The sequence below is a fragment of the Macrosteles quadrilineatus genome, unplaced genomic scaffold (assembly GCF_028750875.1).
Source record: "Macrosteles quadrilineatus isolate MER2022 unplaced genomic scaffold, UCM_ALF_1.0 Scaffold_6__1_contigs__length_79288215, whole genome shotgun sequence".
Classification (NCBI taxonomy): domain Eukaryota; kingdom Metazoa; phylum Arthropoda; class Insecta; order Hemiptera; family Cicadellidae; genus Macrosteles; species Macrosteles quadrilineatus.
In genome coordinates this window covers 1,186,879-1,214,861 of record NW_026542599.1, presented here as the reverse complement: position 1 = coordinate 1,214,861, position 27,983 = coordinate 1,186,879, and the positions used below count along the sequence as shown (strand labels likewise).

The window sequence follows — 27,983 nt, the reverse complement described above, 5'->3', positions numbered from 1 at the left end:
TAAAGTAGGCCTACAACATACGCTACATCAAAACCTCGATAGCACGATTTCCAGGTGAATCTTTTTTAGATAATTATCAAGTCTACTAATACAAATTTATCTTAAAATCCTCCTGTGATCTTCAAATCAAAGAAAAATACGCAATCCTGGGGTAACCCGTGCGATTTCGCACGTAAATATGCCTACTGCAAACCTTTATTTTAAAAATAAATGCATTAAGTTGGCCCTAAAGGGATGAATAAATATAACTTGAGGATAAAAATCAATAAAACTGTATTCCTCTTTTAATGGCTCATCTACAGACCAAGACCTTTACCAAGTTTCTACGCCCAGCCGTTCTCTCAAATTAGTTGCCACAAGAACAAAATTAAGCGTATTAAATATATATAATTTCCTAGAGTCATGTATTTAAGATTGTATAAAATACATTAATGGGGGTTTACTTAAAATAAAGCAATTTTTAGTGTCGTAATGCGGCGAGCATAGGCCCTATACCAAATCCTCGATAGTTTCACTTCCAAATAAAATATCCTCAGTCCAATCCCAAGAAACAAAATGTTCTTAAATTGCGTCCGGGAGTTTTGTAGTAAAGAATATAAAACGTGATGCATGGATGATGAACACACCGGGAATTTTCTAAGCTTTTGACACTCGTTATAAAACAAACTCTTCCAAAACAATTAAAAATCACACACAAATTCCAAAATGCAACTTACGCATCGTTGAAGTACTCTGCGAACTGGGGCTGTACGTGATGCGCGTAGAAGGCCCGACCGGCCATCCTAACAGCAATAACACAGAACTCACTCTCACACGGGATACCCTGCACCTCCCCGAGTACCCCGACTACTAAAGGCAGTATGAGGGGTCCAAGCAACGCCAGGTGCTAACCCCCTCCCGGGTACACTCGGGTCTACACACTGTAGACCTCGGTGAGGGTACCTTGCAGTAGCAGTACAGTCTGGTGTAAATGGAAAATCGGGAGAGCAATTTAGAGAATGAAGTTTCCACATTTTCACGCTCAAAAATATGTACTTTTCTAGAGGATATAAAAATTGGTCCCGTAGTTTTTGGATTGAGTTTTTAGGCATGGTGGAAGAGTTGCAATGTGTTTTGGCAGATTATCACATTTTTATCCAAGTTTGTTTTTTCAAAATAGGATTTTTTAACATGAATTCTTTTTATATATTTTGTAAACACCTTGCAAATAGAGTCTGGTCAACGGGAAATGCAAAAGCAAAGCGGTAGAGTCCAGTATGTTATAATAGTTGTTATAAGTTGAGTTATATAAAAATATATAGTTATAGTAGGTGTAAACTGGTGCAAAGTTGTCGTGGTACAAAGTTTGTAATTTAAACGAGATATAATCCAAACCCGCAAAAGGCACATCAAGAGGATAAAGCTTAAATTGATACCCAATACGCCTATAAACTAAATGTTTAAGGGTCGATTTGCTGCACACAAAAATCCAACAAATTCTATCAATAATATAGATAGGACGAATGCATTGTGCGTTCATAAGCACAGACTGCTATAAGACGATAGTTTGAACCAGTTGGCATAAGATCTTTTAGACAGAACTCAATTTCAATTACTAAGGTTTTGGTTGCCTTATTGAACCCAGTTTCGTTGTTACATGGATTGCGTTACATGCTTTAATTGTGGTACTAGAAAAAATACACAAATGTCTTTAGGACGAATCAAAACCAAACATAGTTAGTTCTAAAGAGGTTTTTTTTTTCTCGTGTCTTCCCGCCGGATGCTCACAGTATGATTGAGGTTCATGTTCTCATCCTCGAATAACATTGTAATTTTTTTAAGCACAACATTTTTTTCTTTTTTAGTTTTTTACACCCCCCCCCCTATACCATGAATGTATATGGAAAAAGTATTGCTTTCGTCAAAATTTTTGAGTTTGGGTTTTGATTAGGGTCCTTCTGAGCCCAAAGAAAGTGGATTTCAAAGTGATGTATGCCTGTGTTTGTTTGTACCTGCATGTGTGTGTGGATGTGTGATTACATTTGGTACGTCCTAGGTATCTTCAGGCGTTTTATTTCATTTTTTAAATAGTGATTTTCCCATTAATCAAATAGGCCTACCTCACAAAAAATAAATGGCTCGAACGACTGTGATAAAAAATTAGTTTGTTAGGTTTACTCTGTAGTCTGTGGTTATAGTCCTTAAAATTCTAAACGAAATATACTAACTTTCATTGCTGTACGAATCAAGGTTCACAAATTAGTTGTAACTTGTGATATTTTCCCATAAAATAACGAGAAATGGTATTTCCGAAAAACCCCGTTTTTATTAAAGCTGGTATGTTATGGTCCTTATAATTCTAAACAAAATAGTGCAGCCCCAATTCTGTAAAAATTACGATTCAAAAATTATTACAACTTTTATGATTTTCCTTTATCATAGTTACCCCCACCACATTATAACAGTTTTTGACAAGCTAATGGGAGAAAGTATGAGTCAGATTGCGGATACCGATTATTTTGTCAATTGTCGCAGGGGCGTGATAACTTTGCATCGTATAATTGAAAGTGTTATATAACTGGGTCAGTACGTCTAGCATAGGCCGCGGCGACATTGAGAGCCGAAGGTATTTCCAAACCTTGGGGGAATCATACAATAGCTCTAGGCGCGTGCTATTCCTTCGTCTAGCCTCACACCTGGACTTTACAGAGCTTTTGATCCATTTAACCCCAGCTGGCATTTATTTCTTTCGTAATTTAAAATTTCAGTTATGGGTTAAGTTTGTGCCATATTTGGCACTGTAGATTTCGAACTAAACTATAGCTTTAATCCAGCGTTCCAGTGTGTGAAAAGTGCAATCAAATTTGTTGAGAATCGTGTAGGTTAACGTTCAGTCGTTTGCTAGATTGTTAAGTCATGAAAATTTACTTTTATGTATTGAAAAATTTATGAAACCTTGTAGGTACAACAAACCGCTCACATTAATTGATAAGGTTTAGAATCAAACCCAAGACATTAGAGAGCTCTCGCTTCATGCTCTACATTAAAACATAAGATATTTTCAAACGCGCGATCTATGTTATACCTTGGATTAAAATGTGTAAAATTAAATTAGGTATTAGACCTATTACTCTGAGGTTATACTTTCAAACAGCAGACATTTACTACTCTCGATCCATGTTCTACATTCAAACATGCAGTTTGCTTACGTCTCAGCAGATTTTCTACCACCCATTGTTTTGTGGTTATACTTTCAAACGCCAGACAAAACAAACTCTCCATCTTTCTACATTCAAACGCCAGACATTCGCCAACTCCCGTTCTATGTTCTGCCACAGAGTAAATATGTAGTTCTACAATTTAACATACATTAAAAAAATCTCGATCTTTCTACATTCAAACGCCAGACATTCGCTAACTCCCGTTCTATGTTCTGCCACAGAGTAAATAGTAAATATGTAGTTCTACAATTTAACATGATACATTAACAAACTCTCGATCTTTCTACACTCAAACGCCAGAGATTCGCTAACTCCCGTTCTATGTTCTGCCACAGAGTAAATATGTAGTTCTACAATTTAACATACATTAAAAAACTCTCGATCTTTCTACATTCAAACGCCAGACATTCGCTAACTCCCGTTCTATGTTCTGCCACAGAGTAAATATGTAGTTCTACAATTTAACATACATTAAAAAACTCTCGATCTTTCTACATTCAAACGCCAGAGATTCGCTAACTCCCGTTCTATGTTCTGCCACAGAATAAATAGTAAATATGTAGTTCTACAATTTAACATGATACATTAACAAACTCTCGATCTTTCTACACTCAAACGCCAGAGATTCGCTAACTCCCGTTCTATGTTCTGCCACAGAGTAAATATGTAGTTCTACAATTTAACATACATTAAAAAACTCTCGATCTTTCTACATTCAAACGCCAGACATTCGCTAACTCCCGTTCTATGTTCTGCCACAGAGTAAATATGTAGTTCTACAATTTAACATACATTAAAAAACTCTCGATCTTTCTACATTCAAACGCCAGAGATTCGCTAACTCCCGTTCTATGTTCTGCCACAGAGTAAATATGTAGTTCTACAATTTAACATACATTAAAAAACTCTCGATCTTTCTACATTCAAACGCCAGACATTCGCTAACTCCCGTTCTATGTTCTGCCACAGAGTAAATATGTAGTTCTACAATTTAACATACATTAAAAAACTCTCGATCTTTCTACATTCAAACGCCAGAGATTCGCTAACTCCCGTTGTATGTTCTGCCACAGAGTAAATATTATGTAGTTCTACAATTTAACATACATTAAAAAACTCTCGATCTTTCTACATTCAAACGCCAGACATTCGCTAACTCCCGTTCTATGTTCTGCCACAGAATAAAGCTATAGTTATACAATTAAACATCATACATTAACTAACTCTCGATATTTCGATCTTTCTACATTCAAACGCCAGACATTAGCTAACTCAGGTTCTATGTTCTGCCACAGAATAAAGCTATAGTTATTCAATTAAACAGCGTAAATTAATAGGCCTACGTTCTCTATCTGTGTACATTCAAACCCCATACATTAGCAAACTCTTCGTTCTATGTTCTACCACAGAATTAAGCTATAGTTATACAATTAAACAGCGTAAATTAATAGGCCTACATTCTCTATCTGTGTACATTCAAACGCCATACATTAGCAAACTCTTCGTTCTATGTTCTACCACACAATTAAGCTATAGTTATACAATTAAACAGCGTAAATTAATAGGCCTACATTCTCTATCTGTGTACATTCAAACGCCATACATTAGCAAACTCTTCGTTCTATGTTCTACCACACAATTAAGCTATAGTTATACAATTAAACAGCGTAAATTAATAGGCCTACATTCTCTATCTGTGTACATTCAAACGCCATACATTAGCAAACTCTTCGTTCTATGTTCTACCACACAATTAAGCTATAGTTATACAATTAAACAGCGTAAATTAATAGGCCTACATTCTCTATCTGTGTACATTCAAACGCCATACATTAGCAAACTCTTCGTTCTATGTTCTACCACACAATTAAGCTATAGTTATACAATTAAACAGCGTAAATTAATAGGCCTACATTCTCTATCTGTGTACATTCAAACGCCATACATTAGCAAACTCTTCGTTCTATGTTCTACCACACAATTAAGCTATAGTTATACAATTAAACAGCGTAAATTAATAGGCCTACATTCTCTATCTGTGTACATTCAAACGCCATACATTAGCAAACTCTTCGTTGTATGTTCTGCCACAGAATAAAGCTATAGACACAATCCAACAGCGTACATTCTCGATGTTTTAACTTCAAACACCAGACAGTGTGGAGCCTGCTGTGTTCTAGGTCGTAGCACTCATAGCACGTGCTCCCTCCCCTATTCTATATCCATTATAATAGAGTCTGCCGTCTGCATCTTGCCTTCGCCTTCTGTTGGTTATCGATCGTCTCATCCCAGGTCAATGTCTTAACAAGCCCTGCGACCGTTAACTTATCACTTTCATCCAGCTCCTTATCAACCACAGACTTTTGCCAATATACGTTTAGCTTTGACCTTCAATTTTAACATCCTACTACTTTTAGGGTAACTGGTCAAATGTGCTTGGATAACTTGGATTAGTACTAACATAGTCATGAGAATCAGACCACATGTGTAGTTTGTAGTACATTTGTATGTAAATTGGTTTTATGGTGGGAATAAAATACTTTTGAGTCGTCATTTTTTAAAGCTTTGGGAACTATGCAATTTTGTTTAAGATAATACGGCTCATATCAATTTCTATCGAAGTCATCAGAGAATTTTTTTAATTAGCTTTTTGAGTTATTTTCAATCAATTAATTATTCAAGATGGAGACGCCACTATGTGCGTTAACTCCTTCCTGGTTTGTGTGTATTAACTATAAAATTTAGTTGATTATAGAAAAATCACCATTAAAATCAAAATTTCTGTCTGGTTAGTTGCCAAATACCTTACAAAATTTCATAAACAATCAGATCACAAGGTGTAGTCTGCACACAAATCAATTTGAAGGCCCAAATATTAGGATACTTCCACCCAAAACTCAACCTCAACAGTTTTTGACGAAAACATAGTTTCTCCACATAGGTAGGTACAATTTATATGGAAAGAAAGTAAAAACTGAATTTTGATCGTTGTGGAAAATTAACCTATTTTTGATTAGTTTGGTAACACGCAACAATACTTTAGTTGAATCTGGGGAAATTAAGATATAATTTTGTAATTTAAGTTCTAAAAAAATATCTGGACAAATATTGTTTCAATGAAGAGAAAAACACGTCCCTTTATTAATCGTGTGAGTTGATTTATGAATATTGAATTTCCCTTTTAGTTACATAAATTTTCCAAAACACCTTATTCTTTAAAGTAGGCCTATTTTATTTTATAAAGTAAAGAGAACTCAGAAAGAGGATTTCTACGGTTTTTTTGTTTTAAGTCAATAAGATTATTTTATACCGTAATTTATTTTAGCGAATTTCCCTATAGGGAAGTAGCTATTACCGTAGGTGGCACGGTAAGTCCTAGACCCGGGACCGATTTACTTTTTCATTTGTTTGTCCCCAGAGGCCAAAAACACCATTCGTTCAAATTTTTATATATGTATATATATCTAGATTTATATATATATATATATATATATATATATATATATATATATAACGCGATAACTTGAGTAATTTTTGTCCGATTTTGATGAAATTTGGTTTAAAGGTGTAAAGCGGGATAAACTTGAATGAGTGCGCGAACCAGCATGATCGGACAATGGGAACGGGGCTTTACGGGGGGTTTTATGGGGTAAAAATTGGTTTTTCTCACTTTTGACCCTCAAAACACAAAATTTCCCAATTTCTCTTTAGACCTTTTTAAAGAGCTTAAAAAAACAAATAATTTAGTATATAAAAGTATTTTTGTTCGGTTATTAGTAACGGAGAAAATTGATAAAATTGTAAATTTAAAATTTATTATTCATATGGAGAATGTTGTCAAATGTTGTAGTTTGCTTGTTTGTGGATATAATTTGATCAAACTTGGCAAATTTATTTATTTTGTACTAAGCTATCAATATTTTACTAAAAAACACACTTTATTAGTTTCCTTGTTGCAGCAAATCTAGGTACTCGTTAAACCTAATGTTATTAAAATATATTTAATTGAAAATCAATTCAGACAAATGGAAATTCGATTAGTCAGCAGGTTTGCTGCGGCGGGGGTATTTTATCTCAGTGAGATTTTGGAGCCAATAACGAGCTTGTTAAAGACTAAAAATGATTTCTTTTGGGGACCAACTCAAGAAAAAGCTGTTGTCACTGTAAAACAGATTTTATCGTCAGAGCCATGTTTGACTGTTTATGATCTGGAAAAACCCTTGAATCTATCTTGTGACGCTTCAAAAAAGGTCTTGGAGTGGTTTTACTTCAAGTTGAAGGAGAAAACAAGAAACCTGTGGCATATATATCTCAGACTCTAACGCCTGCTGAAGTAACATTGAGAGAGAAGCGCTTGCACTTTGGCGAGTGATTGTTTAAAATATTTCCTGATGGGTAAAATATATACACAAGTGATACCGACCACAAACCGCTTGTCTCAATTTTTAAGATGAGCTCTCACCAAGGCTACAGCGATGCAGAATGCGTATGATGAGGAACAATTATTGCATGACCCTAAGAACAGACCACTTGCCATAGCAGATCTGCTATCGAGATGTCCTATTCTGGCTAATGAAGATGGCGAATTTACAGAAGTGGAAGCCTTTGTCCATGTCTGATTAGTATAAACACTACAGACGAAAATGTGACAAAAGTACTTCACTCACAAATGAGAGATCCAATTTGTGCACAACTTAAGATACGAATTATGGACAAATAGCCTGGAAAATCAAGTTTACCTAATGAGATTCAAGAATACTTTAACATGAAAGACGAGTTAAGTTGTATTGATGGGTTATTGCCTCGAGGGACTCGGATGATAATGCCTCAGGAACTACGAATGGAAATGCTCCACAGAGGCTTCACAGTGGACACTTGGGAATCACAAAAACAAGGAAACGTGCTTTGGGAACCATGTGGTGGCCTGGAATTTCTCAAGAAATAGAAAGGAAAATCAAATCGTGTCCAGTGTGTATTCAGAACTCAACTAATCACAGGGAACCGTTGATTCCGAGGACTGTCCCGAACTATCCGTGGCAAAATGTGTCTGTTGACTAGTTCAAACACAAAGACAAGTGTTATATGGTTATTAAAAACCACTACTCAAAATACTTTGAAGTCGAGGAAATGTATCGAATGAGGGCTTCAGATATGAATTGGATTTTTTCTATTTCAAATTATGTTAAAAAAAAAATGTAAGATAGGCCTAGTGTTTTTTGATAAATTTGAAAATGACACATGTTAAAGAATGTAATCTAGGATGTAGGCCTACACAATAAAAATTTCAAAGTGGGATGATGATAGGATCAGCAGTTATGATAAAAATACTCGACGATGGTTCACTGTTTCCAAGCATTTTGGGGAATACAGCGTGTTCAAGTACTAATGTAAATGTATCAGTATAAGAGTTGATTAATTATATGATAAAAATTCAAAAGACATGGCTATTCATGGATTAGAAATAGAACATCAAGTATGAATGGAGAAAGCTTAAACCCAGAATCTTCTTGGTTTCCTTAGCTTTGCCAAAATCAAACAGGCAGCCGCGGCAAGAAACGCATCCTGCTCAGTGCTCACTTGACCTAGGACTGACTGCTAGGCCAGCACTATGATCACTCAGCCCAGTTAAAACACGACGCTCATTAGTCATTACACGTTCTAAAATTGTTAATCGCATAATCAAGGCTATTCCACGGTTAAGCATACAACTCTGTCAACAATAATAAGCTTCAGAAAGACCAATCGATATGATCCTTTTCAACTTACACACCACTACAGCAAAACAAACTTAATTAACAATCCCAAGAATTAAGTTACCATTAATTTAAAAAAAAAAACTGTAACTAACTGCCACTTATGTAAACAATATTTAGTTTACTAGGTGACCAACCTAGAACTAGGACTAACTTAATGGTGATTGATTTCTAAACAGCAAGGTTATAGTGGTCAGTTGGGTCTAACTTAGGCCTAATTGGTGGCTAAACAAAAAGCCAAGTGGTGCGTAGGTGGGCAAGTTACTATTGGCAATTCCCAATTAAATTAAGCTCCAATGGCTTAGATGGAATACGATATGACAAAACTGACGAATTTGTATAGACTGTCCATCATAAAAATCATAATAGGCTAACTTAGGTACTTAGGCTAATGCTGCTTTCGATAGTACTGCCCATTCAACTGTATTTCGCCCATTTTGTCCTTTGTATAGCATGCCATTGTGTTAATTATGTTTGTGTTGTTTTAGAAAGACCTTGACAATGACCTTCTAAACAAAATGTAAAATGAACCAAATGTAATTAGCTTATGACATGTAGGTACTTAGGATAAGAAACTTTACACGTATATTTTATGTATAAATGTAATTGACGTAACCAATACCAATGCATGTAACTTATGTAGGGTAAATCTGGTTAAATAAATGACTTATGACCATGGGCGGGGGGGGGGGGGAGGGCAGTTCCCTGTGTAGGCTGAAAAACTATACTACAACTTGAGCTAAACCTAAGTTGTATAAAGCACAGGATTACTTTCGACTCCACAACACAAACACCTCACTAAAACCAGGCCTATACTCCTCGGCATTCAGTTAAATGACTACAGGTTCAGGTACTGCTGCTGTCAGAATTAGGTAACTTCCAGCATTGGACTTACCTGAATGATTTCTTTGACTTTATGAACATCTTGGCTGACTTATGCAATCCATTGACACTGGTTGGTTCCATAATTTAGAAGTTCACTAGTTTCACCGAAAACCGAGATGAAAACTCACATTTTAATATAAAAATCACAGAAGTTAGTCCCGATGCAGTTCAACACACCCCCACCATACCGAATTTACCACACACACACAGTAAGTTATCATTATTGTTGATTTTTAACTATAAACTAACAATTATAATTACGTTAGATTTAAGTCAGTCATACTTGTATTATGTATTAATTTATTTTCACACAAACGCGAGCCTGTCGGCTACGACCGATCGGCGCTGCTCTTCTATTCTATTCAGTCAGTCTTCAATCAAACTTCACTTCACTGTCTTGTCCTTCTGTCCTTTGATTTCGCCAGGCCTGGCTCCCCTGGCGCTGGCAGTCGGCGACCGGGATCGGCTCAGCGTTGTTGTTTTTGTTTTTACCCTACCTTTGGCGGGTCAAGTTGCCATTACTTGAAAACACATGACTGTCAAGCCAGGTTGGCCAACAATGAAAAACCTGAAGCGAAACAACTATGATTGTTCACTATATGAAACACCTTAGAAATCTGATCTGTTAGTGCCAGTAAATTAATACCAGCGAACACAGAATAAAAATAGAAGGGCCATGCACTATATACAACCATTACTAAGGATTTTCGCCAGTCCGCCAACTTTGGGGTGGCATCAAGTTGAAAGTAGCGCTCAGAAACGGAGAATTATGTAGTGCGCGCTTTTCATTTAACACCGCTGTTAGACAAGAGTCAAGATAACAATTTGAAACTCATCACAATTAAACGATATTAAATGTGGATGCTAATTATAATAAACATAAACTACATAAACATAATTGTAAATGGAGTGTATTGCATCTTCATGCATAAAAATGAGATCATGAAAACACAAAGTTTGGTCGTTACCAACGTGTATTTATTTTTAGCGAATTTCCCATATAGGGAATAAGCTATTACCGTAGTACTCATGGTAAGACCTGGACGCGGGACCAATTTTTTTTTTCGTTTTGAGGTCCCTAGAGGCCAAAAACACCATCCGTTCAAATTCATATATATATATATATAAATATTTATATATTTATATATATATATATATATATATATGTGTGTGTGTGTGTCCGTCAGCACGATAACTCGAGCAAAAATGATCCGATTTTGATGAAATTTGGTACAAACGTGTAAACGTACGTTTATTCGAACGAATTCGCGATCCAGCATGATCGGACCATGGGAACGGGGGTTTACGGGGGGTTTTATGGGGTAAAAATAGGTTTTTCCCATTTTTGACCCAAAAAACATAAAATTTAACAATTTCTTTCCAAACCATTTTGTAGAGCTTAAAAAAACAAATAATTTAGTATATTGAAGCGTTATTATGCGCCTAATGGTTACGGAGAAAATACCAAAAATTGTACATTTAAAATTCCCATGTTATTCTTATGGAGAATAAGTAAACTGTTGTAGTTTGCTTGTTTGTGAACATATTTTGATCAAATTTGGAAAATGTTTTTATTTCTTACTAACTATTCACATTTTACAAAAAAAACAGTTTTACCCTCCTTGATGCAGCAAACCTAAGTACTTGTTAAACTAATTCTATTTAAATCAAGAATAAATGTTATATTTTTAAGTAGACATTTCAGTGTAAATCCAATCAGTCAAATGGAAATTCGCTTAGTCTGCAGGTTTGCTGCGGCGGGGGTATTAAATAATGGTTTATTACTGTATTGCGTAGCTTATTTTAGAAGCTTGAAAAATATGCTAGCTTCATACAAGCTTACAGCCTTAATATTCAACCGAAGAGTACGGCATATATTTGTTACTGATTTTTAATTTGTATGAAATAATCGCACTACTATAATTGAACGAATATTTTGACAGCGTTTTTATGATTTATCTATGGTTTTATTTACACGTGATAAAGCATCGGCAACAGTGTCTTCTGAGTTCCGATGTGTTTTATGCCTGTAGAAAACTCGGATATGAATGAAAGCTGACGTAGTTGAACAGTTGGCAGTTTCTCACGACGTTGATGAAAATCAAGATGGAGTGGCTTATGATCCGTAAAAATGGTAAATACCGTGGTTTCCAAAAAATGATGAAAATGCTATACTACTTCATACACAGCTAGAAGTTCACGGTAGTACACCGGCCAAGAGCTTTATTTGCTTTCGTAAAAGTTTCTTTAGAGAAGAATCCCAGTGGCTGCCAGGAATTTCCGTCAAATTGTTAAAGAAAAGCTCCTACACTAACGTCAGAGGCGTCTGTAAACCGTCCAAGAGGGGCGTCATGTTTCAGATGATAGTGTCACTGACGACAAGCTAGACTTGCAAGCTTGAAACGCTTCCTCAGTCTCTAGATTCAAAGGTACAGGGAGTGATCCCTTGCTATTTGTATGACCAAGCAGAGAGTGTAAAGATGTGTGGAGTTCTGCGGCTTTAGGTAAGAATCTACGATAGAAATTGATCATACCTAGGAACCGTCGAAGACCATACGCTACGCATTGTCTTAGGTAGTCGGTACTCACGAAGAGCAGATATTCGGTCTTGTGGAGGGTAGACACCTGATGCTGAAACTCTGTACCCTAAAAACGTCCCTTCAGGCATTGCAAAAACACACTTGGACGAGTTTACAATGTCGCCATAGGAGTGGAGTCTTTTGAACAAAGCCCTATAAGAATAAGATGTTGCTCAATGTTCTTCAGCTTATCGGGAAAACGGCAAAATATCACCAATATAGCTGAACATAAAATCTAAGTTTTCGGCCACTTCAATTCCTATGGGAGTATGTTTTATCTATGGTTAAAACTAAACATTTTAACAATCTAGCAACATTGTTTAATCCGTAGATTTAATCCGTATTCCCAATTCCCACTCTCCAGTCTCCACTCCACTCCACTCTATTCAGTCACTAATAGGTGCTCAGCTCAGTCTCCTCTCTCTCAGTCTCAGTCTCAGAGTCAGTTCGACCGATCGACGGTGGTGTGGTTGGTTCCTCTTCCTTTCTTTGACATTGTCTTGTCATAGTCATTTATTATAATTGTACTTAAGTAAAACTTTACGTTGTTCTGCGCTTCAGGATAACCTTAAACCTTATATAGGCTACTTAGGTTTATAAACCTATTGGCTAGGAATTGCATCTCATAAGGTAGGTCTTTTTGGTTATTGTAAAATTAGTTTTTTATAAAGGCAAACTGTCATAACCTAACCTAACCAACCAAACTTGCTGATACTATAAAAAAGATTTTAGATAATAATCGAATGAAGAGGTCCGATTGGAGGGTTTTTGTCCTCGAGAAGTCTCGTCTCGGCCTCTGCCTCAGCCCATGCCAATTGCTTGAAAGGGAAGACAAACCTCCTGACAGTAGTTGCTAGACCTAGGCCTATTGAGCACATTTCCGCCCATTTTATCAATAAGTTAACAGGCTTGTAGCTGAACGAGATAGGCCTACCACCACTTTAAAAGAAAGGCCTATTGTATCATTGGAGTAAACAAATTGGGGTAGACTTCCGTATCTGTTTAAAAAACAACCAAATGAAAATATCAATGATACATCGATTATTCGATATGTTTGATTATTTCATTTGAAAATTGTTTGGTTAGATTAGGTAAAAAAAAGCTAAGCCAATAGCCTAATTTGTATTTTGCAAGACTTTTGTTTAAGTACTTTTCAATTCTATTAGGCCTAAGTTACCTGTTGTGAAAATGGGTAGGCCTACTTTCCTGTTAAAGGGAACATTCATTATTATCGATGATTTCGGGTACACTTCCATATCTGTTGGCACAAACAACCGAATGAAAATATCGATCGATATATCGTTTGGTTAGTTAGGTAAGGTTAACCTAACCTAACTAACCAAACGATATATTGAATTAAACAATTGAATAATTATTATTAGGCCTACTCATTCGTTTGTTTGTGCCAACAGATATGGAAGTGTACCCATGATTTCTTTTCGCTATAACTTATTGACACTTATAATTTAATTTTTGGTCCCAGATATCGATATTGACAAATTGAAACATATCAGCTGACAACTATGATAAATAAATATTGTTCAGTATCAACAAACATTAAAAAATAATGGAATGAAACTGTTCTAAACTAACCAAACTTGCTCTAAAATTTCAAAATTCCGCCAATTGGGTCTGATGTCTAATGATGATTGGAGTGTCCAATCTAAATCAATCACCATTTATCACCATCAAATAATAACTAACTTACCGGTAGGCCTACATTATTTGAGAACCTTCAAAAATGTTTTAACTTACGGTACCGGTAAATGTAATTTTTAATTAAAAAAAACTACCGGTATTGTGTTAACTTAACTTATATATTTAAAAAATATATATATATATAAGAACTTATATAGGCTAACTTATATATAAAAACTTTTTGTGTTAAGTTATATATTTTTAGAATGGCTTAGAAAAAATGTCACAAAATGAAACCTCTCTTTCATCCTCCTAGCTTGATTTTGAGAGGTGATAGTAGTATAAATAAAGTAATTCATTAAAATTTTGCTTTTGAGCGTAGTTTTGAAACTACTGTAGTTGAAATTTCAAGATGAAACTTGGTATTTAACTCAGATTTTTGTAGGGTATACCAGTAGGCTTTACAAAATTTCTTTGTAGGCTATCTTAGATGGTCAGGTAGAATTACTGTGTTCATTTGACATGGGAATGATGTTGTTTGTCTACATTGATTTTCATTATTTCCCTACTATCCGACCTTTCTACTACCCCTCCTGCCAGTCTCGGTCAGGTAATCAAGTCTGTACGGATTTAATTACATCCTTAAATACACTAACACAGATAATTTATATAATAACAAATATTTAACTTTTCAGAAACCAGAAATATGTCTCTACTGAAGAAACTGTTTCCTACCGTCCGAGCTCAGGAAGAGGAGGAATTAGTGGATCCTCAAGTTGTCCTAAAGGATACATGCTCTGCCACCGACAAACATACCTTGAATTTAAAGACAAGACTTGAGGAATGCAACAGCCGAGTCAACAGCAAATCGCAGACGTCGGAAACATGTACTGAAGAACTCTTTGATTATCTTCATGCCCTTGATCACTGTGTTACGAAAAAGTTATTTTCACAGCTGAAGTGAACATTCAGTGTCCTGGTAGTGAGTGGTCCTGGATGTATTAAGTTTAGTACCGTACCTAAATGTGAGTAAATTATTGAAATAAATTTTACGTTCTGGTTTAATTTTGTAAATTGATTCCTGAATTTTATTAGACAAAATTCCCACACATTTAACAAAACTATATTTAAAAAAAATGTATTTAGCCTGGCATAAAAAATTGATGAAGTGTCCTGATTTTTTTAAACTTCAAAACAATAACATGGGGTGTAGGACTAAACAGTTTTACTTTCTCCCCCTATAACCTACATAGTAAATTAAATGGTTAAAGTTGTTTTTGACAACATTTTCCAGCTTGAGTTTTGGGTGGAAATATCTGTTTTGGGCCCCCTGAACCCAATTAGGCTAAGTGGGTTTTGAATTAATATCTCTGTGTGTGTGTGTCGAATTTTGATTGTTTTGAACTTGACACTGGTTTCCTGGGTCTTTGAAAGCTAAAGGCCATCTTGGATTTGCCGGCTATAAGAGTAATACAGCCAAATTCTGAAGACTATCCCAAAATATTTTTATTTAAATATCTAGGGCGCTAACATAGCTAGGCTTCAAAGACCAATCAATAATCATGGGTAATCAAGTAATTAAAGTGAATGATCATGGCTAAAAAAGAAAAGTTAATTTAGTCATAAACAAAGAGTCATCATACCGGTACCACTTCATTCTACTACAGTAGCCTATTCTAGTCAATGATTCCATGTCTTCTTTAAAAGTCTGAGTAAATTGATTGCTCTTTGGATATCCCCACATTTTTTTTATTTAAAAAGACGTCCATTTTAAAACACATTTTTTACTAGGCTAACTCGCTTTCTTGTCTATTCGGTAGGCTACAAATTTTGCAATTGGTTTCAAACTAACTTTCGGATAAGCTAGAGCGACTTGAAAATTGAAACATAGATCACAAATGGATGACAATGCAATATTATATAATTTTATTTTTCATATTTCTCTTGGACTACGCCCCACGGGCTTCCAAATTTTCAATGTTTACATTTTGTAAGACTGTAATATGGCTCTGACTTAGGGGAGGTACGATTGAGCCATTAGTTCAAAATTCCTCCGTGAACAGCGCTGTAGTAGAGAGCATTTTGGCAATGAAGGTTTACTAATCGCAAAAATAGTTCGGTTCATAAAATAAAATTATAAATGCCTCAAATTCAATTTTATAATTTTTTTATTATAAAATTACTATCATAACCTAACCGAACTAACCAAACTTGCTGATAATGAAATAATATAAAAAAAGTTTATTAATAGAAAAAAATAATTCTTTTCATTAAATAAAACTAAAAATTGCTCAATTAAAATTGTATAATGACTTAATAATAAAATTAAACTGTCATAACCGGACCAAACTTGCTGATAATGAAAAAATCTTAGTCAAAAAGTTAGTGCCACCAGTGGGATTCGATCCCGGGACTCTCAGCATATCAGCCCGGCACGCTAACCACTAGACCACCGAGGCCGATGGCTGAAAACCGTATTGTTACGCTAATGAGAAGCCCACAGCTGTCATCGTAACCTCATCTATACTAAAGGTGAAGATATTAATTGTAAATTAGCTATTAAATAACTTCTTGATCAGCATTGTTCGTGTTATTAAATTTACGGAGAAAGTAAACAAAAGAAACGTCTTATAACACTTAAAACATATATTAACGCTTATACTGTTAGCCTACTCACAATACGGTAAATGTACAAAAAAGATGGTAGGCTAAGTGGTGATCTTGTGAGTAACAGTATAAGCGTAAATATATGTTTTAAGTGTTATAAGACGTTTCTTTTATTTACTTTCCGTAATAAGCTATTGTATGCGCCCACGTTTTTCTTATTATTCTTAAGTATTTATTCTCTCCACATATTTATAAATTATTTTCTGCTTTTTAGTTTATTATTAAAAAAAATGTGGATTTTAAAAAGCTTTTCTACATATTTATAAATTATTGATTTAAAAACTGGCAACAACTCAATCGTGGAGATGGAACATCAGGTTCGATCAATAGTCAAAGGTTAAACATAAAAGTTTAAACTTTTAAGCCTAGATCAATAAAACAACGGATCCACATTAAACTTTTAATAAGTAAACGTATGTTAAAAAAAGGTAGAAAAAAAGGAACAGAACATTTAGCATCTTTGCTTAAGAGTAATTTACATTCATGGTAGCCTAAACAGGTATTTCATTTCTTGAAATTTTAGTGAAGCAGCCTGTGAAGTTAACATAAAAATTGCTGTATTTACTAAATCCGTAGGAAATTTTAGTGAAGCAACCTGTTAAGTTTACTTAATTTCAAGAAATAAATCATTTTCTCAGTTCTCCAAATTAAGAGCCACGGTTCAATTCGTTAAAACATTAAAAAATTCAAGTTGTGGTTTCAGAAGATCCATTACGAATACAGCAAGTAGCAGTTGTAATTCTTTAAGTCACGAGTGTTGCAAGTTAGTTATCCTGTTAAACTCAAAGAATATGTATAATCTGTTGAATCGTGATGTACATTTTTCAAACTAAACTGTATTTTAAATACATAACAGGGGTTTCTTAAACGATAAGAAGGTACACTCTGTGATACCACAGGTCTATTGTTATGCGATGTGAGTGCATAATGTAAAGCAGCTTGTGTGTGTCCGTGTGTGTGTGTGTAACTGGTTCAAATTACACCAGCTTGTTAATTTTATACAGTTAAACTTATTTCTGACTTCAACTCATCACAATATTTGTTTCATAGTTTTGTACAGTTTTCTTTGATTCAGGTCCTAAATTAGGTGAAATACCCACATCTAATGAAAATTCACTGAGTTTCTTTTGATACCATGCAACAGTTTAGTCTTCTTTCTTTCAATTAATAATTAATATCAATTTAATCTTATTGTATTAATATGCCTACTTATTATTACCAATTCATCATTTCTAGCTATGGTATATATTATATTCGTAAAATTGTCATGTACTTCTCAGACTTTTTTCGATCAGCCTATATGGAAGTTAGTGTTGAACGAAATCAAATTATTGGGACTAATGCTTTAAGCATCTAAATTTGTTAGATTGTATGGAATAAAATACAATACACATGTTTTATGTACCCTTAATCTGATCCGCGGACATACAATACAACTATTTCATATTTTCAACAAAATCCCACTGTGTAACTACTGGGTTGTCTTTTTGTAAGATACCCACAACAAACAATAAACAATATGGCTAGGCCAACAGGATCGTAATTAAATTACTTAAAGGCATTTTCTATTTTAACATAAAAAGTGGCTATGATAGAGCTAGATTTAAGTAGCTATTATGACTCGGAAACCAACCAAAAACACAAGGAAAATACCATGGGTTGGTTTTATTTAGTGATTTTTATAGAGGGCTACATTATTTTTAAGAATTTTTTAAATGTTTAAACAGCATTAATGCATTGCAAATAAAATAACATCACATTATTTTGATGTGATATGACTCAATATCAACCAAAATTTACTTATTAAAAAAAGAATAATTTCAAGGCTCACAGTATAATTTTGGGTACAATTTTTAAGAATGGTGGTGTCTTCCATTTTGGCTGAAATATTATACCTTATCACAATAATCGAATAGAACCTGCATAAACCAATTGGTAATATTTTAATATAGTGCATACTATTTGAAAGAAATACAACACAAACATTAGGTTAAAACCTCATTATTCACAAAATACATAAACAATGAATCCACAAAATTAATTAAAAAAACATATTTTGTTCAATCAATTTGATCATTTAAGGCAAGTGAAAGTTTAAAACATTATCGGTCTCAATGCTGTGGCTTAACGTAGGTTATTTAAATTAACATTTTTAAAAGATACCCTCAGCTATTCATTTAATTTAATTCATGTCACTATATAATCTGTATTTTTTCATTTTTATAGTTAAAATTATTAAATAATTCTAATTCAGACTTATAATGTACATTGTTTTAGTAAAATCTTAAAAGTAGGTAGTCAACTATTTAAAACTACCTTTTGCTGTGAAAATTCTTCATGCTATTAGGGTTTTTTATGAGACATAAAATTCCTTTAACACCGTAGACCTTGATTTACCAAGGTAAATTATGAGAGTAAAAAATCCTTTTTTACTAGATAGCTTACATAAAATATATAGCATAAACTAAGCTAGTTATATGATATAGCTTAATTTTTCTGAGGCAACTCAAATTATCAGTACCTATTGTTTATGTTTTAAGAATCTGGATACAAATTGTTACTTTGAAAGCTCTTTGACTAAAGTCACTGAATTTTATAAAAACTTCCATAACCAATAAACACCCTGTAAAAAGTGACTTTTTTGTGGTGCTTTTCAACTTACTTGGTGTATGTACTTTTCACTCTGTAATTAACTTTAAATTCAGTGTCACAGAAAAAAATTAACGATTGATAAAATAAAACATTTAAAGTAAACTTTGAAGGCTTTAACATCTATATTATAAACATTAACAAATGCTATCATCTACAAAAGGAGAATATATGCAAAAGATGGAGTTCGGCTTGCCAACCTGACAAAATGTTAGTCCAGGGGCCTTATACAGAAAAGATTTGACCATTTACATAGTACCGGTACCCTTAACTCTAATTTTCTTGGGTATAGTAGCGGAACTCAATCTCTTACCAACAGAAACGTTATCAGCCACAAAAAATGTTCTTAAATTCTAACTCTATTCGAGATTAAATTCACTTGTAATCTTTTGTACTTAAATAATTAAATTCTTTCATTTATTTGTGAGCTTGAATGTATGCAACGTTTAAGAGTTATTTTTCACTCTAAAATCAGATCTACATTTTTACTGATTGGATCTAAGACATTTAAACAAAAAGATTGTGTACTTATATACACTGAATATGGTACAGAGAATTATTAATGTCAAGATGAATAGATAGAGTATTGGTTTTGGTCCATTCAATTGAAAATCGAAACCAAATCTTTTGAGAATTTTCCCAAACAAAATAGGTTGTGTCTAGATCTTTAAGGGGTGTAAAAGGGGTCCAGATAGCTGTAAAAGGGGTGAGATGGTACAGTACGAAAAATTAACAAATTCATGTCTTTCTATATGGCATTAAATATAGAATCATACTATGCCTTATGTGTTTATTTGTGCCATTTTAGTCAGTAAGGTAAGTCTGCTGTTAAACCTTCCCATTCCAAAATCCTTTAGATAAACCTTAACCTAAAGCCATCTATACAAAAAACATCATAATAAATGAATGTTTTAATATTAGGATACAAACACTTAATTCATGCAGTTTAGAAAGATACCAACTTAAAGGATGAGTCACAAATTCCTAAAACCCTCGATAAAATATGCAGTCCAAGCGAGCATAATTCTCGATTACCAAACAGATGAGAAATTGCAATAATTTCGATGGTCAAAATCTTTCAGCATAGAACCACCTATCTATTCATCTTAAAGCGAACGGGCATGTACAACAATTAATTATCTATTTAATTTATTGTATAAAAAGACTATAGTTTTAAATACACTCCAAACATTTAGTTCATCGGCCAATACTTATGTACAATAATTACACTATACAAGCCCAAAACATTAGGTTACCTTTTTCACAAGCCTTTTAAAATACTTACAGTATTTTCATAACAAATCAATTTTTATCGAGTGAATATCAACAGAATAGTAAAACATAAGATAATTGTTCCTTGAATTCAAAGATCATTTGTCTATCAAATGTAACAAAAAAAATTCCTATAATTTATTGTAGGTTGATAAGTTACTCAGTAAAACATTTTTGTGATTGATTACATATATTTGGTAGTTATGCAATGTAATTTTCACAAGTCTGTTATTTTTCAAGAAGATTAACCCTGTGGGAGTTATGACTTAACTGACTGTCGTCTTTCAAAGCTTTACATGTTAAGACTATTTTTTTTTATTTTTTATAAGTTTTGAATATTATTAGGGAAAGGATACGGGTTCTACCAAAGCACCAAAAAGCGTAAAGTGCTTACTATGGAATAATGAGTTAATAACAATAATAGCCATGTATAAGACATATTACATGCCAGGAAGCACCTATGGACCGGGTAGATGGAATGAACAAGAAAAATAATTGATCAGAATACAGGCTGAAAAAATTAGATTCTTTTGATTATAGAAAGGAAACAAAGTTTGTGATGAAAAAGGGAAAGGACTGTTGAAGAGATAAGGATTTACCGAGGCAAGACTCAAAGATGGTTTTGATAAGTGGAAGGTTTAAAAAAAGTCACCTTTCTTGGTTGAAAATAACTAAATGTTACTTAATTTGAATTCGATGACAGTCGTGCAACTCATAACTCTTGACACAACCACAGCCTATAAGCTTTTTTTTGAATGAGAATCAATCATTGCTTGATTTGTAAAAAATGAGGTGCCGGAACTGTAACCTATTTAATATGATTAGTAACTATGTCAATATTTTTATCTTTCCAAAAGAGAGGTACCGGAACTCCGTACCGCCCCGTTCCTCTGCAAATCGAGCAATGGAATCAATTGTGTCTTTTAGATAGTCTTTTAGACTTTTGGATAGTCGTACATAATATTACTACTGTAATGCATTATTCACCAAAATGGCTCCATTAAAACAATTTAAATCTGCTTCAAATCAAACGAAAACTGAACGTAAAAAAAACTTGATACATTCAAGACCCCTGAGATTCAGAAGTGAGATAGTAAATATTAAAAAACTTTAAGCTAACTGTTCTGCTAATATAGCATCATATTTTGTCAGACAAAACAACTTACGCTAACAGTGGAGTAGTTGTAGACCCTTAAGCTATGTACACAACTATGAAACTAGGTCCCAGTCTTGTAAGGAGTGTACTTTGGTACTCGAAGTTTTATACTCCGTTCTTGTCTAGTACAAAGTTTCAGCCTAGTACTCTCTCTGAACCGTCTGCGAGAACCACGGCGTTACGTGACTCCACGAGGGAAACTTAGACAGGAATGTTTTCATTTCCATGGTGAATTGTCTTTCGTCGTGAAGATATTGGCCGATGGCGACAAAAGCGGCCAGAGGCACCTGCACCTCGCCTTCACTCTGGAAAGTTACAGTCGTAATTTAATAGTGTCCATCATGCAGCAAGTCTATTATAGTGCCAATTTATAATTTTAAAATCTTCCTATTCTTGAAAAATACAATCATCCGTGTTATCCGAATGGGGTTCGGTCCCAACTGATCCAAATGAATGGTGTTCTACTGTAATTAGTAATTTTAGTATCTGTTATCCAATAAAACAAAATCACGGCAAAATTTTTGCATAACAATTAATTGTTAAATTAGAACTGACTATTTACGTCAGTTTTTGGTTTAAGTTTTTTGTAAAAAAAATGATAAAAGCGACAACCGACCCATCCCTATGAACTATTTTTTACGTACTTTCTTAGGTACAAGAAATTAGTGTTTTCTCATTTTGAAAATAGTATCAAAATATTTACAATCTTACCAAAATATAGAAAAAAAACTTTCAATATAAAGGATTTATGATTTTTTTAATAGTCAAAACTTGCGTTTTTTTAAACACGCAAATAAACCTATTTAATTTTTCCCATGCAGGTTTGTGGCAGAAATATGAAGAACCCCTGCCACCCCCAGTAAATAACCTCTAACTCCGCCAGAAGGGTAAGTAAACTTATACCAACCTGGAGGTCAAAGTATACTGGTGAAAGTGTTGTGTGCAACCCTCGCACACAACTGACCACGTAGGCCGGCCTCGTGTCCCATGTAGCTGTTGGTGTTGGAGGATCTTTCCCACTCTCATTGAACGACCACCCGACCAACTTGACGCCTACTTTCGGCCACACTATCAGGTGCATGTGGTCTGGCCCTGTCAACAGGAAATCAAATGTTTTCATGACGATGTATTAAGCAGTGGTAACTTTTTTGACAGATTACAGATCCAAAAAAGTATTCAACTTAAATTTACATCAATAAATAATACCATGGATTAAACATACTCTCCCTGTAATCTTTAACAATTCTTACACATCTGTAAGCAGCTGCTCTCCTAGGTACTGGTACATTTAATGGTACGTTAATTCACAAACATAATGAACAAAATTGCCTCTCCCGCCAAGTAAGAATCACTTTCTGTGGTCTCAGTGGTAAACCATTATTCAAGTCCATCACCACTTAACCCCCCAGTACACGCGCCGCGGACTCAGAGTCAGCGCATTTGCAAAGTGCGCCGAAATAAGTGAATATACGAGCGAATGATTAGACGTGCCATCTACCTTCACCCTTTACCTTTCCAAGGACAATGGCAGTGTTTTGACTGTCTTAGAGTCAGTTGGCCCTGAGCTACGAGGTGTAAAGTTGGGCGTGTCATGTTTCAAGAGGATGAAGAACAGGCCAGCGATTGACTGATTGGTTTTCAACACAACATATTCAATTTGAAATATTATTTTTAAATTCATAAATTATTTAAGATGGGGTCGCCACTATGTTCGTATTTTAACCCAAATATGAGTGAAAGATGATTGGTGCGATCTTGTAGTCTTGTTAGTGACTTAGGCCGACAAATTCCTTAGACACAGCTGTTAATTAATAGCCCAAACAGCTAATGGCATCTAAGGGACGTGCAGTTTAAAGTGGAATCCGAACCACATTCTTGCCTTAGTATTAACGAATTGGTAGTATCAGGATAGTACTGCGGATAGTCGTAGTACTCACTAGTGAGGACATTAATCCATACCAGGGAGTATCGCACCCACAGTGCATCTCTATAAATATCCACAATTCGTGACCTCCTAGTAGCTGGATTACAGGACGACACCAACGTCCCAGTCTTGTCTATATCTATTTACCTATATTTGGATTATTTGAAATTTTGATGATACATGAACTTTATTAGGTAGGTATATAAAAGAGTGATTTAGTCCACACGTGTGTACTGGTGTAACTAATAGGTGTATAACAGCCACTCAAAATAGTTTTAGAACCAAGGTGTTAAAATGTACAATTTCTAGCCTGCATCCATCAAAAACCTGTGTGTTTCAAAATTTAAACATTTTTTAAAAACTACTCTAACCCAGGCTTGCCTGTATAAACATGAAGAGTACTTTGGTTTAGAGTTTTAGTTTTAGTTACTTTAGTTGATCTTGATTGTTTTGTATTTCTTTTTCTTTGTAGGTACACCCTACTTAGTTTTAACGACAATAAAGCATTTCATTTCATTTCATTTTTTTAATAGCCGAGCGTGTACTGAAGGGTTAATGGAGTAAAGAAGTTATGTGTTTGGTTTGGTTGTAAGAAGTGCATAACATGGATGGAGTTTGGAGATGGTGTCAACAGCTTTGATCAATAATGATTCTGCAACAGGTAAAATTCTTTACAAGTAAAATTACACTCAGTTGTTGTCACTAAATACAACAAGTTTTTTTTTTTTACCATTTTAAAATTAGTTAAAACCATGGAAACAATAAATTACATATCATTTATGGTGGTGCAGAAGAGAACATAAGGATGAAAAGTGTGAGTAAAATCATTAAAATACATAATAAATATTAGTAGCTTTCTTATAAAGTAGTTTAAAAATCTCTATGTGTAGTAAGTATTAAGTATTGTGCTATAATTAATATCAATCTGGTAAAGCGAAACCAAAATTATGCAACGTAAGCAGTACAACTATCGACAACACTGTTTCTCAATCACATCTGAATTGTAGCTCATTGAACGCATTAAGGTGAAAGTTAAACAAAAAAATACCATAAATCCTCCAGTACATTTAACCTCATACAAAAGTTTGTTCGCTGTTAGGCCTTATATTTAATTTTAAACCTACAATTATGTAGGAATTGTATTCTGTTCATTGAATTAAAAGTTCATTGAGTTTCATTTGAGACCATAAATGATATGGTCAAACCTCTTTTTTTAGGTGAAAGGAAGAAACATTAAGCATTATGATATCAGTTTTACAGTTCAGCCAATGTATTACTGTACTGCATTTTGTGTAGTATTACTATCTCTCTTCTTTGTTTTGTCTTAGAATTTCAGAGATAGTTGTAATTCTGTGCCATCTGCATTATTTCAACTAAATTTACTTAAGGTAAAGAGTGATATACATGTTGATGCTGGTGGAAGCTCATCATTTTATGGTAGATGGCACGGGCTGAAGTTTGCAAGATTCTTTGTAAGGTTCTTTGTAAAGATTCTTTGTAAGGTTCTTTGACTGGAGTCTAAACCTTCGCTAACTCATCACGATGTTGTCCCCTGGCACTGCGGAGTGGGGGAAGCACAGCATTCTATTGGCTGAGGGAACACCATTACCACAACGATACGGTAAGTAGCCATCGGCCTCGGTGGTCTAATGGATTACGTGCCGGGCTGACAATGTAAAGGTACCAGGTTCGAATCCTCTCGGTAGCACTAACATTTTGTCTAAGATTTTTGCATGATCAGCAAGTTTGGTTAGGTTATGACAGTTTAATTTGTTAATTAAAACATTATAAAATTCAATTTGAGCTATTATAGTTTTAGTTTAGAACTATTTTTTTTCTATTAGTAAACCTTCGTTCGATTTTTTCATTATCAGCAAGTTTGGTTGGTTTGGTTAGGTTATGACAGTTTAATTTTATAGTTAATAAATTATAAAATTGAATTTAAGGCATTTATAATTTTATTTTATGAACAGAACTATTTTTTCGATTAGTAAACCTTCATTCGATTTTTATTTTACATATTTTTTTATATAATCTGCAAGTTTGGTTGGTTAGGTTAGTTTATGACAGTTTAATTTCATAAATATTCATTTTTTAACTTATTGAAAAACTGCAGCATAGGTTTATGCATGTAAAACAACGCGGGCTTGTTTGGATGCCGTCTAGAGGGGAGGTGGAGGGAGAATCATTTCCCCCACTCCGCAGCGCCAGGGGACAACATCGCGATGAGACAGCGAAGGTTTAGACTCCAGTGGTTCTTTGTTGTTTTTTGGTTGTTTGTTCTTTATAAGAAAAACATTAAAACAGTAGTAAGTTAGCTTTATAAAGTTAAATTCGATAATCCATGGAGTTCAAAGAGATGGATTTTAAAAATCTAGTTATTTTCCCTAAGTTATTATATTTTATGTGGAATCAGAATAATTTTTTAAGGTGAATCTTTGCTTTCATAAATGGAAGCTTGTTGTGAGTTGCTGAGAGAGGAGTTGCAATAAACATGGATTATACATGGATATTGGTAATACATGGACCTAACCAGTTAAATCTAAAAACACACATAGTATTGTGATGTGGAAAGTGAATAGGGACCTCTTGTCGGGAATTTTCGATCTTGAGTTACATATATATTTGAATTCCAAATCACTTGGTGCAAATCCCATGCATCTACGATTTATTTTGTTAAAGATATAGGACTTTGAAATTTTGTTATGAAAAAGGGTCATTTTAAAAAAACCATTTAGAAAATTTCAAATATGCGTAATTTTTTTTTTAGAAACAAATTTGGTATTAAAAGAAAGCTTATAAAGTCCTCTTTGGAGGCAAAACAAATTTTTGTCTTAACCCTCCGAGTGTTATTTGTCGCTGCAGCGACACATAACACACTTTGTGTAGCGTTTTGTGTCGCTGCAGCGACTCACAAATACTGTTTACGGCGAAGGCTCTATGACTGACAAAATCGGATTGAACTGGATCGAGTTAGGTATCGTTTTATTAAGCAGATTCAGAGCTTTCTCCGGAGGTCTGTCTCTAAGCGCTTTTAATTTTAGTTCTGAAAATATTGTAGCAGACAGCTGACGTGCGTATTTGTAAACAGCTCGGTTAAACTCGCACCGATGACTGATGTGTTTTATTACGTTTATCATTGTTTTAGTGTTAAAAATCAAAAGTAGTGATATACGTGGTGCATTATAAGAAGATTTAAGTGATTTTGAAGGGCTGGTTGATGATCCTGAAGAAGTAGGTAGTGATATATTGATGTAAATTATCAGACAGATTCCTAGCTATGGTTAGGCTATGCATTCTTAGCTAAATGCTATGTACCGAAATCTGGTTTTTGCCCATAACTTATTTATTTGCAAATCTACTTCCTTATATTATTATATATTTGTAATCCTCATAAAATTTAGAACAAAGTGGCTATTTTCAAATATTTATAGGCCTATAATTTATACAATTTCATTGAGCACAAACTTATTTTTTTTTTTCAAAATATTTTTTTTTACCTAAAAAAATTTTTTGAAACAAATGTTCCTTATGTTTTATGTACTTGTATAATATTGAAGCCCATAATTTTCCAAACAAAATGGTATATAGAACAGTATAATTAACACTGTTTTCAAGCTTCTCAGATCCGTTTTAATAAAACCTTGCAAATGAGCAAAAAATAGGCGGACATTAAGGCCAAAACAAGGGACACTCGGAGGGTTAACTCTCGGTAGTTTTAATTTAATTCTATTAATTAAATCTATTATTCATTACTTGCTTTACTTTTAAGAGAGAAAACTATTAAGTATAATAGTTCAAAAGGCGTTTTGTTGTTTTCGCTGGTGTTAAAATCCATAGTACATAATATTAATATAGTTACCCTATATAATAATATAGCATTAAGTAGAGATATTATTACCCTCTTGCTTTCATAAAGGAAGCTTGAGAGTTGCAGAGAATGGAGTTTTTGCGATAAGCATACATGGATAACAGATAAATCTAAAAACATGTATATGTATTGATGAGGGTTAGTGTTCAATTGTGAGATCTAAGAACTTAATTTTCAGATTGTAAATAAATTCATTTGTTTATGAGTCAGAGATTTTTACCATTGTTGGCAAACTAATTTTGTAATATTTTTAACTGATTGAGGAAATTACTTGCAAATTAATATTTCTACAAAACGTCTAAAATGCTACTACAAAAATAAGATCCAATGTTTACTCTTCAAATATATACTGAATTGTGCAAAATTTCAGTTGATTAAAAAAAAACACT

General features: G+C 34.0%; 2 protein-coding genes across 5 annotated transcripts in view; both read right to left on the bottom strand.

The window, feature by feature from the left end:
- The window catches only part of LOC128997132 (myb-related protein B-like), a 54,483-nt gene extending 44,293 nt beyond the window's left edge, over positions 1–10,190 (bottom strand). The window contains exon 1 of the mRNA XM_054422714.1: positions 9,849–10,190. Coding sequence (XP_054278689.1) covers positions 9,849–9,919 — 71 coding nt within the window. The 5' untranslated portion in view covers positions 9,920–10,190. The remainder of the gene's footprint in view (positions 1–9,848) is intronic.
- Positions 10,191–17,115: 6,925 nt separating this feature from the next.
- LOC128996767 (endoplasmic reticulum metallopeptidase 1-like) overlaps positions 17,116–27,983 on the bottom strand; it is a 31,328-nt gene continuing 20,460 nt past the window's right edge. For all 4 annotated transcript variants that reach the window (XM_054422222.1, XM_054422223.1, XM_054422221.1 and 1 more), the window contains 2 exons: positions 22,707–22,891; positions 17,116–22,104 (listed from right to left, as the gene is read on the bottom strand). In XM_054422222.1, the coding sequence (XP_054278197.1) occupies positions 21,940–22,104; positions 22,707–22,891 (350 nt within the window). In that variant the 3' untranslated portion in view covers positions 17,116–21,939. The remainder of the gene's footprint in view (positions 22,105–22,706; positions 22,892–27,983) is intronic.